Source organism: Anastrepha obliqua, chromosome 6 (assembly GCF_027943255.1).
Source record: "Anastrepha obliqua isolate idAnaObli1 chromosome 6, idAnaObli1_1.0, whole genome shotgun sequence".
In the NCBI taxonomy this organism is placed as follows: Eukaryota; Metazoa; Arthropoda; class Insecta; order Diptera; family Tephritidae; genus Anastrepha; species Anastrepha obliqua.
The window spans coordinates 22,386,484-22,405,633 of NC_072897.1; the positions used below are offsets into that span (position 1 = coordinate 22,386,484).

Here is a 19,150-nt window from a genome sequence, read left to right on the forward strand (position 1 = left end):
TAAAGAGGGTGATGTAGTATTTATTTGCGATCCGAATGTGCCAAGGATTCAGTGGCGACGTGGTATTGTTGAGCGTGTGTACACTGGCGCAGATGGTGTGGCTCGGCGTGCGGACGTGCGTACGGTTGGTGGACTTCTGCAACGGGCGGTATCTAAATTGGCAGTCCTGGATCTGGAAAGTGGTGAAGCTGATCGCTCCACGGGGGTGGGGGTGTTGACAAATGATATTTAAAATTTGTAATAAGTGGAATTACAACCCTGCTTGTGAACCAAAGTTGCGCACTCATTCTTCTTCGTTCTACTCTATTTTTCATTTGCATACGATCAGTCGAGGAAGAAGGGGTGCAAAACTGCGGTAAGTTTCTATATTTTATTAAAATACAGAATGTACAATATTAAATTGAATTTCAGAATAAACCATTCTTTGCCATTGAGTTAGTAGCAAACCCCTTTCATCTCATCGTAGCCGCGACACTGGCATATTTTTTAGTCCTCACCTTGCTCTCCAAAATGGACCAGAATAGTCCATCGGATTTGCGTCTGGCGAATTCAAAAGCCATTGTGTGGACGAAATGAAGTGTGGAACATGATTTTTTAACCATTCTTGGTTCACACGAGCTTTATGAGACGATGCCGAGTCCTTTTGGAACGTATAGGGTCTACGACCGAAATGTTTGCGTGTCCACGGCCCTAAGGCAGCTTCTAAAACATTTTCCCAATAATAAGTCGCATTCACTTTGACACCAGGCTCGATAAAAACGATTGGAGAGCGGCCATCAGCGTTTACAGCGGCCCAAACCATTACTTGCGATGGGAAATTGCTTCGAGTGGCCATACGTAGGCTCAAATTCTCGTACGAGCGTTCGGTCAAGTAAGTGCCCATTTACACGAGGAGACATCTGGAAGGGAAACATTTTGTTCGGGGGTGAAGGACGGCCGCGGAAGAGAGAAGGGAATTTGTCTCCTGTACTGGCGACACGCTTTGTGCTTCTTGTTCGTATTTCTTATCTTAAAGCAATTTTTGACAGTTGCTTCATTTGTTTTCTTCTTTTGTGTTAGAATGTTCTGAGTTATGTGTTGGTTTTCAATCGAACGGAACATAACAACGATGACAAACATCCGAACGTTGCTTGGGAAATGCATTTTTCCTAGTAAAGTAGGTATAATTTAAAATAGTTATGGGACATGTTTATGTTGAATTCTATTTTTTCCCTGCATTTCTAGATACTCAAGTTAATTTAAAGTTAATTATTTACATATGAAGTATTTTTAATTTAATTTTTTTTATTCAAGTACAAGAATTTATAAATATATTTCAATAAAAACAAATTATTTATTATTTAACCAGTTTGCATTTTTCATTCATATATAATATTTAAGAAACTGTTGTCGAACGCTCTCTGCTTTACATGTAAGCGCGCGCTAGAATACAGCCGAACCAGACGATGCTAAAGTATTAAATGTCAAAATGTTGCCGAAAACAATTTTGCCCGTGTGGCCGCGAATGAGACATGAAAATAGAATTTCCAGTGTCTCCCTTCCAGATGTCTCCGTGTGTAAATCCGGTGTAAACACGATGGTTTTGAGTGTTTATGAACTGCTCAATTGGGAAATTTTGTTCATCAGAAAACACAATGTTAGGAAATTCGCCCCGTTCGTGCAAGCGCACCAACTCCTTTGCTCTTTCGCACCGCACTTTTTGTTGCTGGGGTGCAAGATTGTGTGCTTTTTGTAACTTGTAAGCCTTGATCTTGGAGGGTTAATGAAATAGTGATTCGAATATATAGCCTATCCTATTTAAATGACAACCTCACCCACTGTCTCCTAGACTTGGTGCCCTCTGTTCCCGCTAATGAGGCAATGGCGACCGAGTAAGGGCGGAATAACTCTATCATTCTGGCGCAGAGTAAATGCTGTTGCCACGCCGATAAAATAATCTGCAACAAACTTGCCAATAGGCACGTGGACTTAGGGCTGATAAGCCCATTCTACGTAAAACGAATAAAAGTCATGATACCTTCACATAAGCCTTGAAAAAACTACAACCCTATCAGTAGAAGACCCACGCAACGTTTAAAGGACAACGAGATGAAATTCGGTTCATGGAATGTTCGCACAATGTTACAACCTGGAAAGATGGCAGAAGTAGTCGATGAAATAATGCGTTACAGCCTTGATGTGGTAGTTTTGCAAGAAATTCGATGGAAAGATTTCGGAGAACTACAAAAACGATATTACTCTTTGTTCTACAGTGGAAGTGAAAAAACTGGAGCAAGTGGAGTTGATTTTTGCGTCAGTAAAAAAATCAGCAAAAGCCTTATTTTTTTCAGCCTGTGGCAGATAGGCTATGTATTCTTAAACTCAAAGGCAAATTTCAGAGTGTAACAATACTCTCAATCTACGCTCGAACAGAAAATGAAAAAAAGATGCTTTCTACTACTTGCTTTCAAAAGAATGCAATAAAATTGCTGGCTCCAATGTTTTGCTAATATATTTTTAGGCGATTTCAATGCCAAAATTGGCAAGGCAGATTTTGTCAAAGAAGTCTGTGGAATGTACTCCTTGCACAACCTTACCAGTGAAAATGGGCAATATTTAATAAACTTCGCAAACGAAAATAACTTTCGAATCAGCAGTACTTCCTTACAAAATAAGCGCATTCAAACAAACATGGAAAATCTCTGGCAGCAACAAAGCAAACCAAATTGATCAGGTGTTGGTAGACAACAGGCATGCCACCTCAGTACTTGACGTACGCTCTCTGCGCGGAGCTTGCTGTGATTCTGATCACTACTTAATCAAAATCAAGATAAGACAACGTATGGCTTTAGTTGCAGCTAAACCTATTTTCAAGAAACAAAAACATAACATACCTAAACTTGTGTCAAATAAAAAAGTTAAGAGCAACTTTAAAGATGCGCTGAATGCGCAGTTTGCCGAACTTAATCCGAAAGGTACTTTGAAAGAATGGAGTTATGTAGTAAAGAAGATAACCAGTACTGCCAAAGAAATTCTTGGCTACTTGCCGAAGCAGACGAAAGAAGATTGGTTTGAAGAGGAGTGCAGAACGCTTATAAATATAATACAAAAAATGAAAGTTGGTGCAATTATATACATGGCATGCGGCACGCGCAGAGCACATGCTGAATATGCAATAAAAAGAAAAAATGCTAGAAAAGTTATATATAAAAAGAAAAGGGAATATTTGAAAGACAAGATCAAGGAAATAGAGCACAATTCAAAGTGTAAGGAAGTGCGTTTTTATCGGAAAATTAAAGATCGAACTGCAGCACTTCAACCCAGAATAAACATGTGCCTATCTGAAAACGGAGAAATATTACAAACAGATCAATAGATTTTAGAAAGATGGCGTAAGCATTTTAACGGCCTTTTAAATAAGAAACACCCGGACGTGAATTCACCTTGTGAACATATACATAGCTACGGCTGAAAACAGTATTCTGCCACCAACATTTGACGAAGTCGTTGTGGCTCTTAAGAAACTTCAAAACGGTAAAGCAAGCGGTGAAGACTCTATAGCGGCTGAGCCCTTAAAAGAAGGAGATGAACAAATGTATAAATATTTGTACCACTTAGTGATAGATGCATGGGAAAGATAATCTATACCCTCTGATTGGCTGGAGAGACAAGAGAGTATGTGAAAATTATCGTGGTATTTCACTGCTTAACTCTGCTTATAAGGTTTTTACTAATGTACTCTATCATCGTATCAATGAATATGCAGAGACCATTATTGAAGACTATCATTGTGGATTCCACAAGGGAAAATCCACAATCGACCAGTGCTTTGTCCTCAGCATCAATCTTTGAAAAACATCACGAATATGAAAAGGATATTCACTGCCTTTTTATAGATTTCAAACAAGCGTTTGATAGCGTCAGGAGAGATACAATTTTTTACGTACTGCTTAGCCTAGGAATTCCAGCAAAACTTATAAGGCTAATCATTGTTAAGCTCACGGATACAAAAGCAAAAGTAATCATCCAAGGGAAGCCCACAGAGTCATTCGCAATTGTATCTGGTGTCAAACAAGGTGATGCACTATGCTCTGTCATATTCAATTTGATGCTGCATTTTGGTATAAAAGAAGTCAACAAAGGTGGTATATTACTAATTAAAACAACGCAAATACCTATGTGCCTATACAGACGATATCGCCATTCTTTCGAGGAAGATGAACGACTTAAATGAAACCTTTTTAAAAATTGACAAAATTGCCGACGATATTGGCCTCTTCGTTAACGAGTGTAAAACGAAATACATGCTGAGATCAAGAGGGCACACAAATGTACTGAATCTTCATGTAGGTGCATATACTTTTGAAGCGGTGCAACAATTTAAATATCTAGGTGTTATGTTCACTTGTAGCGGTAACTCAACACCAGTAATCAAAGATCGCGTCAACGCTGCCAATAGAGCGTACTATTCACACCTTAGTTTGTTCGAAAGGAACATTTTAAGGAAAGTGTTCGGACCCATTAAAAATGAAGATGGCAGCTACAGATTAGGTACAACTTGGAATTGAACGAACTTATCCAAGACGAGGCAGCTGTGCGTTTTGTAAAGGCGCAGCGTATGCGGTTGCTAGGTCACCTGATCCATATGCCTGCTGAATCCGCTGTAAGGAAAGCCATGACTGGATAGACGCAGTAGGAAGCGATCTCACAGCAATGGGAATTCGCAACTACGAAGGAAAAGCAAGCCATAGAACACTTTGGAGAAGTTTTGTGAAGGAAGCTTTGACGCACCCCGCGTTGTAATGCGATGAATGATGATGAAGCCTTGACCTTGAACTCATTTTTCAATATGCGTCGAATGCTGTCTTGCGATATTTTCAGTTCTTTGGCCATTTTTCTTCCACTTCGACGTGGATTTCGTTCAAGTGGAGCCTTCACTTTCGGAACCATTTCTGGCGTTGTTGCGATTTTTTTTGGTCCACCTCCATAGCGTTTTGCAACGCTACCAGTATCATTGTAACGTTTTATAGTGCCATACACAAACATTTTATTCACTTTGAGGTCACTGAGCTCACGAACAATGGCTGGTTGGGATTTTCCTGCCAAATATAACGCAATCACACTATTCCGTTTGAATTCCATCACAGAAAAAAAATTCAACAAAACTGAGACGCAAATGCTTTTGATGGCTTATAAACAATATATTGAACGGTCATTAGAATAATTTTGACGTTGATGTCATGAGCTGTTTTACAGATACAACCAGTGTGAAGTTGGTAACACTTCAAATCGATTGAATTTGTCTTTATTGTGATGTACAATATTTGAAACTGTTCAGCGCCGCCGCGACTAAAATAATTATGACCGCTAAGGCTGCGCCAAGGCGAATTTATTACAGGTGACAGCAAACACATATAAGTAAACCCCTACATGTATTTGTTGTTGCGTTTGGTCCAACCATCACGTCAAAATCATCAAGCAAATGTAAGCATACGAATGTGAACATACCAATACATACAAACAAAGCATATCATTTTGACGTAAGCCATACCTACGGTGAAAAATTCAGCTGGGTGAATGCTGTCACCTTAATAAATACACCTTGAGCTGCGCCTATGAATGTATTTTATTCTTGTAGTCGCTAAGCATAGAATTTAAGCTTTGGAAACATACGCATGTGGAGGCATAAAGTGCGTGTCTAGTGTGTGCTGTTATACAGGGTGGGCCATATAGCGATTGCTTTTTCAACCACCTATTTTTTTGAGAATGGTAACACAAATGGCATGCCAAATATGTTCATAATTTACTTAAAGGTTTGACATTTACTAAAACCTATTTCCAAAGTGGTGAGTCTTCTTCTTCTTTTCTGATCTTCACATCGGTGGCTACGTTAACAAGCGAAATTGTCGGATTTGGGGCTCAGAAAATCCACACGTTACTGTAGAGAAGCAAATGCATCTACAACGAGTCACTGTTTTGTGCGGTTTTTGGTCTGGCGGCATCAGCGGGCCATTTTCTTTCGAAAATGAGCGAGGAGCCGCGGTTACAGTAAATGGCGATCGTTACCGTGACATGCTCAACGAGTTGTTTCCAAAAATTGAAGAGGATGACATGGACGACATTTGGTTTCAACAGGACGGTGCAACTTGTCACACTGCCAAAGTTACACTCGAACTTTTGGCTACCGTTTTTGAAAACCAAATAATCAGCCGAGATTCCAATATCAATTGGCCGCCTCGGAGCTGTGATTTAAGCCCGTTGGACTTTTGTGGGGAGCCGTTAAGGACAAATGCTATGCGAACTATCCAGAGACGAAATCGAAGTTGCCATTCATGAATTTGGGGCCCAAACAATCGAAAGTGTGCTTAAAAATTGGGTTGATCGAATGGCCTACTGTAAAGCCTGTCACGTGACAGTCATATGAACGATATTATTTTTCATTCATAAATGACAATGTTCAATCTTCAAAATAAAAAAAGTTTGAAAAAATATTGATTAGTGTTTTTTTTAGCCGATTCAAAACGCATATTTTACATGGCCCACCCTACATATGTGAACTTTTCAACGCATAATGCTGTGCCTATAAATGGGCGCTGGATACCTTTGACATTTTTCCGGATCCTAATATTTTTTCTGTGGCAAGTGCACACGGTCGCATATGTGTAAATTCACAAATTTAAATTTGCATATACCATCTTTCTGTGTGCCTGGTAATGAAGCGCTTTCTATAGAGGATTTCGATTTGGTGAAGGGAATTGAACAAAGTTTTACAGAGCTCCTAACAGACATAATATACTGTGTACATACATATATAATTTTGGGCGATTTGGAAAAAAATTGAATAGATAGTCTCATATTAAAAAGCTACTAATATTCTTTGCTTCCAATCACCAACAAATTCTTATCGACTGCTTCTAAATTTACATAATTCCGTCCCTTACTGTTAACTTTTGGTGAAAAATGTGTCTGTGTTCCCGTCATTGAGACTTCTCTAACATTAACGTTCTCTGGCTGTTACACGTTAATGTATAGAGAAGTTACACGAGCTACGAATAGTGTGAATTGTCAAAAATGAAGTCTAACCACCGACGGAGTGTGGTGAAACGTTTAACAGAGCTGATTACAGCGAATTCTCTCTTTAGTATATAGGCTCTGCACAGTTTTTGGCTTTTGTGGGAAATCAAATTGGCGAATAGCCGACGGCATTTTGCAAGGAATTTGCTTGTGAATTTTTATGTTCCCTTGATAACTGAAGATTTATTCAATTTATGCTTTCAAACAAATTTACTAAATGATTATTGATGAATGATTTTATTAGATGCGCCAACATTTCAAATGAAAGCACCTTTAATGTTTTGATATAATTAAAAAAAATACATTATAAAACGACCTCTCACATTTTGGTATGTGCGTTTTAGTAAATTTAAAAAACAAATTTGATGAAGATTGTTACGCCAAATGGCTTAGAATTTTAATTACTACTTTAATTTTATATATTTAATTTAATTTTAATCATTAGTATTAGAATTTGTTAAATTCCATAATTTCTTGTAACGTTTCAAATTAAGTTTACTGTTTTCTAAAAATACTGTTCAATTTTCGTACATAAAAATAGCACTATATATGTATAAACACCTATATTACATAAACGTAACAGAGCAATACATATTTACTATAATTACATAAATATGAACTTAATCCGTTAGGCTAAAACATTATAAAAACTTGAATTCTGAAATAAACAAATCACTTGTAAAGTTACCACCGAACGCGTTCGCATTTTATTTAACAGGCAATTGTTGTGCTCGCGCATCCCTCCCACGTAAAATAATTTCTCTTAAAAACGCTTAAGAATTTTCATGGCGCCCGAGCAGGGACTAAGTGCGTGAAAACATAATTATAAAATTAAACATAATTAATCCGCTTGTGCTAAAAAAAAAAAAATAATAAATTGGTGAACATAATCGGAAATTATTTCCAAATACACAAAACAATAAACACATAAAAACAATAAGTGCTTTAATTAGTAACAACAATTGCCTGCGCGTTTATATTTTTGCAAGTCGGTTTTCGCGTCGAGTGACAAAAACAAACAAACAAACATAAAAACCACCCTCACTAAAAAAGGTTCAGTGTCTAAATTAAAAGCAATAAAAAGTACATAGGTACAATACATAGTGTATATTTGTGAATACATACGGAGAGAAGCGGTATCAGCGGCAATACAGTGTCCCGTTTATGGAATAGGACACAGTGAAAAAAAAAAAAAAAAAATTCTTAAATTATAATAAATAAAAGAATAAACTAAAATACACAGTGCAAAGCTAAAACAAAGCTAAAACAGTGCAGTGTTCTCGGCCAAAAATAAGGCAATTTTATAAAAAAAAAAAAAAACAGTGGAATTCACCGCTGCTCATTTGCAGTTCGTCGCCATCGTCAATATCAGTTACTGCCATACTCGCCGCTGCTCTCATCGCTGTAACCGTCGCTGCTACTCTGGTCACTGCTGCTGCCGTCATCGCCCGCTGTCGCTGCGATTCCTACCGCTGGTTCTGTCGCCGCCAGGAATGACCTGCACCTGCATCCTTTGCAAAAGGAAAGTTAAGGCTTCCAATAAGCCTATACAGGTAACAAGTGCAATAAATTGAAAGTTGTGGTTGTTGTTGATAAACACTCTCAATTTTTTGCATCCCCTTTTCACTTTCTTGCATATATATACATACATATATATGTACACACACCCATATGTGTACATGTACCATATATACAATTATCTATACAAATATACGTATATAAAACTCCGCGAAAGTGAAACAAGGGTACGTTGGGATTTGATAATAAAGGGTGTGACCTTAAATGCGAAATCGTCAATAAATTTAAAAAACAAAATTAAATAAATTGAATACCTTTTTTTCGAACAATAAGTTCAATTAAATTAAAATTAATATATTATAAAGTTAAATAAATTTGTCGTAAATACGGATTATTTAATATACAAGAAAATAATTCAAACAAAAATCGATTTTTCGCAAATCTGTTGAACAATTTTCGTAGTGTTGTGCTACTGTGCTTGCTCATCCTTTCGTGGCCTGACCACAGCCTTGTCCAACAGCTATTTTTCGTTTTTCTGATTGAGATTTGTGCAGGCTATTCAGCCATCTTTTCGTTTTCGTTTTTTCAGCCACAAACTCTCACAGATATTTTTTCGTTTCTGTGGGCATTGAGCAAATTTTTCGGGAGTTTAAATAATTTAACTCAAAATGAGCAAGCCAAAGACAGCAGTTCCAAGTCTCTCTCCAAGTAAGGAGATTATGGAATTGAAATCACTAAAGCGCCAGCGAACTGTTGCGAAAAATAGTATAGTGCGCATAAAAACGGGTCTCCTCGATAAAACAATGTCGTTAGATCCAATTGAATTGGAGTGTCGACTGGACATTTTGAACTCTCATAGCGATAAGCTTATGAAGTGTCAGTCGAAAATTGAAGAAATCGACGAGGAAGACATAGCCCGTGGGGAGTTAGAGGACCTAATAGTGGAAACTAAGTCCGTTATAAAATCTATTCTGGCGAGAAATAAATCGTCAATAGCCGAAACATCATTTGTTGCACCTCACAGCTCGCGACTACCGAAAATGTCGCTACCGAAATTTAAAGGGGAATATTCAGAATTTAAAAATTTTATGAGTCTGTTCGAGAGTTTGGTGCACAACGATCCTACAATCCCAGAAATTGAGAAATTTAATCACTTGGTTAACTGTCTGTCTGGTGAAGCTTTGGGAACGGTAAAGGCCTTCCAAATGTTGGACGAAAATTATTCGAAGGCGTTGGCTAGTCTCAAAAAAGTTTATGACAATAAATGCTTAATATTTTTCGACACAATTTCCAAACTTTTTGAACTGCCAACTATCCCAAAGCCATCTGCGCTTTCATTGCGCACAATGATTGATACAGTGTCGGCTGTTTACGACTCGTGGCTGTCGTTAGGTGACGAGAAAAACATCACAAACGCTATCATAATTCATCTGGTAATGTCAAAAGTTGACACCGTTACTCGGTCAAAGTGGGAGGAACAGTTGGATTATGATAAGCTGCCATTATGGCGTGAGTGTGAGGCAGCATTAAATAAACGCTACCAACATTTATCTGCCGATGAAGCCTCAACGTCGAGGCTCAAGCCGTCAAGAAGTCACAGCATTCAGAAACCCCACCTTCATGCGGGAAGGACGAAAGCTGCCTTAGTGACTTCAAATATAAAACAGCCGGTGTGTCCGCACTGTAAATCAAATGATCATAGTATACCCGCGTGTCCTACTTTTAAAACTCTCTCTGCTCAGCAGCGATTTCAGTTTGCTAAATCAGTCCCCTTATGCATAAATTGTTTGCGAAAGGGGCACTCAGTTTCAAAGTGCAAAGCGGATCGGTGTCGTGTTTGCAACCGTTCGCATCACACGTTGCTGCACCAGTACCCTGTATCCTTTGCAACTGCACCACAACTTTCGACCTCGCATGCCATGCACACGACGAGTACGCCAGATCGGGTTATGTTGGCTACAGCCGTAGTCAACGTAAAAGGTAGCTCCGGAGAGTACCTTGCTGCACGAGCCTTGCTGGATTCTGGATCTCAGGTGAATTTCATGACAGAGGATTTGGCGCAGAAATTACGAATTCGTCGCGAAAGTACGACCTTAAATATTATCGGCATCGGAAATGCAACCAAAAAAGTAAGGACGAAATTAAATACGTTTGTAAAATCGCGGGTCAATAATTATGAGTTTTCGGCACAGTTTTGGATAATGCGATCCATTTCAGCCAGCCATCCAGATCGTAACGTAAATATTAATGGCTGGAAAATTCCTAAAAACATTAGCTTAGCGGACCCAGAATTTTATAAGGCTCAAAAGGTAGATCTTTTGTTAGGTGCTGAAACATTTTTCGAGCTTTTAGCTGTAGGCCAGATCAAGGCCAGCCCCAATCACCCAACATTGCAAAAGACACTTTTAGGCTGGGTTGTGTCTGGCAAATACGCCTCCAACCAACGTCCTCCTCCCACAGTCAGTAGCACATTATGCCATACTGAACAAGATCTAGCAAATATAGATTCCATTGCCCAAAGGTTCTGGGCGATGGAAGAAATACCTTCAGGGGCTAGTTCGACAAAATTCACACCTGAACAAATAGAGTGTGAAAAATTTTTCGTAAAAACTACTAAAGTTTTGCCTTCAGGAAGGCTTCAAGTAAGACTGCCTTTCAAAGATGACCGTAAGTTGCTCGGTAATTCCTATGAAACCGCGTCTCGGCGGTTTCAGGCCCTGGAGAGAAAGACCTTGAAAGATCCAGAACTTCGTCAAATGTATCTGGACTTCATGAATGAATACATCGAATTGGGTCACATGAGCCCAACAAATAATAAGACCCCGAGTGAGCCACACTACTTCATTCCGCATCAATGCGTTCTTCGGCCTGAAAGTACGACGACTAAATTACGTGTTGTTTTCGACGCATCAAGTCGTACCTCTTCTCAAATTGCGTTGAATGAAATCTTGATGGTTGGGCCGACCATTCAAGAAGAGCTGTATTCAACACTTCTTCGTTTTCGCTTGCATAAATATGCATTTACGGCGGACATTACTAAAATGTACCGCCAAATTCTCATGCACGAAGAAGACAAAAACTTTCAGCTTGTAGTGTGGAGACGGCATCCATCTGAGCCACTTCAAATCTTTCGACTTAACACCATAACATACGGCACTGCGCCTGCTCCATTTCTCGCTACACGGTGTTTACAAATGCTCAGCGATGCCAATACACATATGTATCCACTCGGCTCAAAGGCAATAAAAAGAGATTTTTATGTAGACGACCTGCTTACAGGATCCGATAATTTTGAATCTCTAGATCTTATTAGAAGTGAGGTAGTTAAAATATTAAACTCGGCAGGATTCAATTTATCTAAGTGGTTTTCAAATCACCCATCATTTTTCGATTGTGAGAGTTCTGAGAAGGCCTTAAACTTCAATCACACAGACTCCACAAAAACACTTGGAATCCATTGGTTGCCGAAGGAAGATTTGTTTCGGTTTGTCTTAAATGACAACTTTACCAGTTTACGAGCCACTAAGCGAAACATATTATCAGTTTCGGCTCGTCTTTTCGATCCTCTTGGTTTACTTGCCCCACTAGTTACCAAAGCAAAAATCTTATTGCAAGAGCTTTGGCTGCAAAGACTAGATTGGGATGAGTCGATTCCATTGCACCTCGACACCAGCTGGGAAAATTTCAAAGCCAATCTACTGCAGCTACCATCAATAAGCATTCCTCGGTTTGTACACACCGAGTCGAGTGCAAGCTGCCAAATTCATGGCTTTGCCGACGCCTCAATACGAGCGTATGGCTGCTGTATATACATACGTAGCCATTCGGCTGGTGGAACGAAATGTACGCTGCTTACTGCAAAGTCTAGAGTGGCTCCGCTGAAGACTAAATCTCTTCCGCGTCTAGAGCTCTCGGCAGCCCACTTGCTGGCCAAATTATGGTCACGAATAGCGCCAATGTTGAGTCGGCCAATTGAAAATATAAACTTCTGGACAGACTCCGAAATTGTTTTGCATTGGATCAAGACGCATCCATCTGTACTACAGACCTTTGTTGCAAACAGAGTGTCCGAAATCCAAGAGTTGACGGATAAAGCTACTTGGCGACATGTGCCAACTAAGCAAAATCCCGCGGATCAAGTGTCTCGGGGTTGCAACGTGGACGAATTGAATAATTCTATCTGGTTTAGCGGTCCACAGTTCCTCCTAGAACACCCTGCGTTATGGCCAAACAAACACCCACTTCCAGCTCTCTCCAGGAGACGAAGCATTAGAGAAGAAACGGAACGCAACAGTTTTAGTTGTTCAAGCAAATGAATCGCATCCAATTATGGAACTCACCAAAAGAGTATCTTCTCATCAAAAACTGCTTCGTATTGTCGCTTACATATTAAGATGGATAAAACGCATTAGAAACCCATCTGCGACATTCACACAAATGCTGACGGCTGAGGATATTAAATTAAGTTTCCTCAAAGTCATTCAGGTGGTTCAACATGTTGAATATGGTGAAGAAATTATGAAACTCCCCAAAGGTACCACCCTACCCTCAAGTTTGCAAAAACTTAATCCATTTTTGCACAACTACTCGGAATTGTCGCTGTCGTTTAATTTACTCCGAGTAGGAGGCCGCCTATTAAATGCGCCTCTCCCATATGATGCCAAGTTCCCACTGCTCTTAAGCAAGAACTCGCACTTCGTTACCACATACTTACGGTACCTACATTTTCGAAATCACCATGCTGGAGCAAAGGCATTGGTAGCGCTTCTCTGAGACCGCATTTGGCTGGTCAATGCTCGAGAAGCTTGTAGTCGTACCGTTCGAAACTGCACACACTGCTTTCATTATAAGCCGAAGCTGCAAACCCAAATAATGGGAAATTTGCCTGCCGATAGGCTTCGTGCACTACGACCCTTTCTAATATGTGGAGTAGATTTTTGTGGTCCCGTATATACTACATTGAAAATACGTGGTAGACCCCCAGTAAAAACATATATCGCAGTGTTCGTTTGTTTCACTTCAAAGGCAGTACATTTAGAACTAGTAACAGACTTGTCTTCTAATTGTTTTATTTTCGCCCTAAAAAGGTTCATTGGACGCCGAGGAATGCCGCGGAAAATATACAGCGACAACGCCACCAACTTCGTCGGCGCCGATCGCAAGCTTCGCGAGCTGAGGGATGCTTTCGAGGCCCAACAACCGGAAGTACAGAAGTACGCAACGGACGAAGGATTCACCTTCGCCTTTATACCACCCAGGGCACCGCACTTCGGCGGGTTATGGGAGGCGGCAGTGAAGTCCGCCAAACACCTTCTCGTGCGCGCAATCGGCAACGCGCTGCTCACCGCCGAAGAACTACAGACGCTGCTCGTCGAGGTCGAGGCCATACTCAACTCGCGACCCTTGGTACCACTGAGTCAGGACCCGAACGATGGAGAGGCCCTAACACCAGCGCACCTACTAGTTGGGTGCCCCCTTCGAGCGCTGCCACCAGCCCAAGTATCGATGGACCCAATGCGTTGCTGCGACAGATGGCAACTTGTCTGTTGTCTCAAGCAACAGTTTTGGCGACTGTGGTCCAGGAACTACCTGTTGGGTCTTCAACAGAGGAACAAGTGGTTGCATCCGAAGCGTAACCTCGAGCTGAACGACCTCGTCCTGGTTCAGGAAGACAACACACCACCGCAGCAATGGGTGCTCGGCCGCGTCGCCGCAACCGTAACAGGGCAAGACGGCAAAGTCCGCGTAGCAGACGTGGCAACCAAAGCGGGCGTAATTAAACGCCCCGTTCACAAGCTCGCCGTACTGCCATTAGACGTTGAAGGACCATGAGCCTTTCAAGGTGGCCGGTGTTACGCCAAATGGCTTAGAATTTTAATTACTACTTTAATTTTATATATTTAATTTAATTTTAATCATTATTATTAGAATTTGTTAAATTCCATAATTTCTTGTAACGTTTCAAATTAAGTTTACTGTTTTCTAAAAATACTGTTCAATTTTCGTACATAAAAATAGCACTATATATGTATAAACACCTATATTACATAAACGTAACAGAGCAATACATATTTACTATAATTACATAAATATGAACTTAATCCGTTAGGCTAAAACATTATAAAAACTTGAATTCTGAAATAAACAAATCACTTGTAAAGTTACCACCGAACGCGTTCGCATTTTATTTAACAGGCAATTGTTGTGTTCGCGCATCCTTCCCACGTAAAATAATTTCTCTTAAAAACGCTTAAGAATTTTCAAAGATTTTTACTAATTTTTTGAGTCGAAATTAATTGATAAAGCATACAAGTGCTTTGGTATATTGACATATGTTTGTATATGTATATCAATATATACATACATATATTATGTTAGTCATGTTTGAGCAAAAGTTTTATTTGATAATCAATTTTTATAGTGTTACATATGTACATATGTGCACACACTGCAGCAACAATGACCTATCTCACGTCGCAGCGCCTTATATTTCATGCAATAATTAGGGAGTAAATATCTTAATGATCAAATTCCTGCCTAACAAATGCTATGTACAAATTGTATGTACGTACATACATAACATACCTTCTACTCAAATATGAACGAGACGTTATCAATAAAACGGTCCGCGGATGACATATGGCAAAAATAAATTTTTTGTTTTTTGGTAGGACTGTTATAAGCTTACATGGCAAATTTCATCGTGATATGTCAGATAGTTTGTTTTCTGTGCTACTGTAAACAAGTCAAGCTCGAGTGTGTTCTTCGAATTTAACGATGGAAATTCAAGTCGAACAAAGAATTTGTTTGAAATTTTGTTATTCCAACAAAATTTCGGCTTCAGACGCCTTAAAAATGTTGCAGACAACCTATGGGGACTCTCCTCTATCGCGTGCACGTGTTTTCCAGTGGTACAAATCGTTCAAAGAGGGCCGTACAGAGGGCCCAAAAAACCACGCCAAAGTCGCTCAAAAATTAAGGTTATGCTGACTGTTTTTTTTTCGATTACGAAGGTGTGGTGCACTCGGAGTTCCTTCCGCAAGACTGATCGGTTAACGCTGAATATTATTTAGACGTTTTAAAGCGTTTGCGCGAGAACATTCGTCTTAAAAGGAAGGAATTGTGAGACAACAAGTCATGGTTCTTGCATCACGATAATGCACCAGCTCACACATCACGTCTTGTTCGCGATTATTTGAACAAAAATAATGTTAATATCGTTCCGCAAGCACCGTATTCGCCCGATATGGCTCCATGTGACTTTTTCCTGTTTCCCAAGCTCAAGTTGCCGCTCCGTGGAGAACATTTTGAGACAATTGAAGTCATAAAAGAGAATTCGAAGAACACACTTGAGCTTGACTTGTTTACAGTAGCACAGAAAACAAACTATGTGACATATCACGATGAAATTTGCCATGTAAGCTTATAACAGTCCTACCAAAAAACAAAAAATTTATTTTTGCCATATGTCATCCGCGGACCGTTTCATTGATAACGTCTATTTCATATTTGAGCAGAAGGTATATGTGTTTTGACATATACATATATAATATACATATGTATAACATATCCCTTAATCCCTTCAAACAAATCAAAAAATTCTTTATAGAGGACGCTTCATTATCAGGCACACAGGCAGATGGCATATGCAAATTTAAGTGTCAGAATTTTTTATACATATGCTATATTATGGCAACTACAGGGTGGGCCTAATAAGACCTACTAATACCTTTTTTATTTTTTGATATATTTAACCCTAGTACACACACCCGGGTACAAATATATCCACTTCAACTTTGAAGTGTTGTAACTTTTGAACCGCTATACCTCTATACCGCTAACTTCGGATCTAGGAAGATTATTTAGTTCTGAGTTCAAATTCAAAATTTGAACCAGATCGGACCATTGGTTCAGGAGCTACAGCCTTCCAAACACATTAGATACGTAAACACACACCCGGGTTACGTTTGTACCCCAATAGGAAAAATCCTCGTAATAATAAAAAAAAACATTTTTTATATTATTTTTTTATTTGAAAAATTAAAAATATTCATTTCACACATTATTTTATTGACCTTTATTATAAAAATTATAAAAATGCATCTTATATCTAAGGAAAATCATGGCAAATAGAGCAATTTGTTGATGTGACCGAATGTTCAAGACACATTGGCTTCTTACATTTGGCGCACAGCTTTCTGGTTTTTCTACGGCGTTTTTCCTCCTGTGCGTAACATAAATAGCAAGATCCGGGGACACAGGTTTTGGCGTGCGCACTGCGGCAGATGTTGATGCTGCTGTTGACACCATTGATTCCAGCGGTCGGTTGAAATATGCTTCAATAGCAATTTTAGTCGAAAAATTTCGCGTCACTTGACGATTTATGGCTCTGGCTTCAATAATGGGCATACACAATGCTTCAGCTAAGCTGCGCAGGATCTGCTTACGCTTGTTGTTTGTTCTCCAAGGCAACATAGGGTTATTCAAATCGTAAACAATGTAGGCTGCAAGAGCTGTAATGTCCAACATGTTGAAGAACATCGCTAGTGGCCATCGTTTTGTTTGTCTTTGTGTTGGATATTCCGCAAACATTTGGTCCATTCGATCAACACCACCTTTGGTACGATTATAATATTCAATTATTTCAGGTTTCCCACTGTCAGCTATTTCAGCATCATTATGCATGGTCGAAAGCAAAATTACTGCTTTATTTTTTTTGGGAACATAAGAGCACATTGTCACATTATTTTTGAAGCCAAATGTCGTTGAACCAATTGTCCTGTTTTTGTTCTGCTTCATTTCTTGAGGAATATATGATTTGGGCTAATTATCGGTGTCGAGGTCATTATCAGTATGAGTATGGTCATTATCTGTAAATAAATATTGTCTTTTAATGTTGCATGGATGAATATTTTTTAACAGTCCTTTTTTATATTTAGGTTGTTGTTTGTGCCTAACTGCTTTGTAGTTCTTTATGAATCCCTCACGTCTTTTTTCTTTATAGTCCTCTCTTTTTGAATTAAGTTTATCAATTTTCTTTCTTTTGCATTCTTCTAAGTTTTGTTTAATTTTTCCTAGATCTAAACGTCCTTCCTGAACGTCATTTGGTGCACATTTAATACTTGAGTGATACCTTTCGTTATAATTTCTGATTGTTCGTTGAGTTAATTGTTGGATAGGTAAATTTTTATTAGTTTGGTACAAAATCCTAAACTTTTCTGCCATCGTATTATGAAATCTTTCTATATCGGCATTTCCTGTATGGCTGTTGGGCTTAGATAAATGTAATTCGATTCCTTGTTCTGTTAGAAATTCTCTTATCCTTATTGTCTTAAATTCATTGTCTGCTATTATTTTATCTGGTTTTCCTATTTTAGTGATATGTTCTTCTAGTTTTTCTATTATAGTCATGTGATTTCTGTCATTCAGTGGATACGCTGCGCCAAATTTTGAAAATTTATCTATAGTCGTTAAAAAGGTAAATCCTTTGATTACGTATGTATCCATGTGTATGATTTGGTTTTTATCTGAAGGAGTTTCTGTATAATGAAATTTATTTTTAATCGGATGTCGTTCATACTTTACTTGTTGGCAAATGTCACATTGATTAATTACCACTTGGACGAGTTCCATGAGTTTTGGAAAATATATTATATTTTTGACTTTATTATAAGTTTCTTGTATGCCAGAGGGCATATTCTCTCTTACATGGTACAATGATATTTGTCGTACTACTTCCACCTCAGTTTCAATGTCCTGTGCTCTCATGGTGCACTCAGTAAAATTAATTTGGCTATCGTTTGAATACATATCTATAAGCTCCTCTTGTACTATATTATAGTTGTTTTCGGGTAGTTCCGAAAATATCCCTATTTTCCCTTTTGAAATGTATCTTCTAAAAATGTCTCCCATTAGGTTAAAGTCACTTTCTGCAATAAAAATAATTCTTTTCCTATGTACTTCTTTAAATTCTTCTGTTTTATTATTTGTTAATATTATTTATCACAATTTCTTCTTTTATAAAAAAATGATCACCCAATTCTTCCTCGGCTGAATGTACTGTTGCCATTGTAACATCATCTTCTACATTGTTAACTGAAAAAAAAATTTAAAATATTGGTATTTTCACCCCCGCTTTTTCTGAAATAGTGTCCGCACAATTTTCTAGTCTACTTGAAAAATCTGCCACTTTATTTTCTTTTCCTTTTAGGTATTCTATCTCAAATTGGTATTCTCCTAATTTTAATAGCTATCGCTGGTGCCTAGGTGTCATGTCTTTTCCTTTGTATTTGGAATGGAGATATTTAATTGGCTGGTGATCAGTAAGGATTTTAAATTTTTTACCATAGATGTAAGGCCTAAAATAATTTACACTCCACATTATTGCTGGGAATTCTTTATCCGTTGCAGAATATTTTGAAGTGAAAACTTCTTTAGAATCGTTGGGAGTGATTTGAGGAAAAGTGAAACGAAAAAGCGACCCTCTTGGCTACGAAGCGTTATATTATATGTTGATATAAACGTAGCGACGAACTTAATAAAAATAACTTTTATTTTTTCTTGTGATTCGAACCAAGGA

General features: G+C 38.6%; 1 protein-coding gene across 1 annotated transcript; it reads left to right on the forward strand.

Annotated features, from left to right (window-relative positions):
- The first annotated feature begins 8,397 nt into the window (after positions 1-8,397).
- Positions 8,398-14,213, forward strand: LOC129250051 (uncharacterized). The gene is made up of 2 exons (XM_054889694.1): positions 8,398-8,606; positions 13,659-14,213. The coding sequence occupies exons 1-2, from the start codon at positions 8,547-8,549 to the stop codon at positions 14,205-14,207; spliced, it is 609 nt and encodes a 202-aa protein (XP_054745669.1). The 5' UTR covers positions 8,398-8,546; the 3' UTR covers positions 14,208-14,213.
- Positions 14,214-19,150: the final 4,937 nt, after the last annotated feature.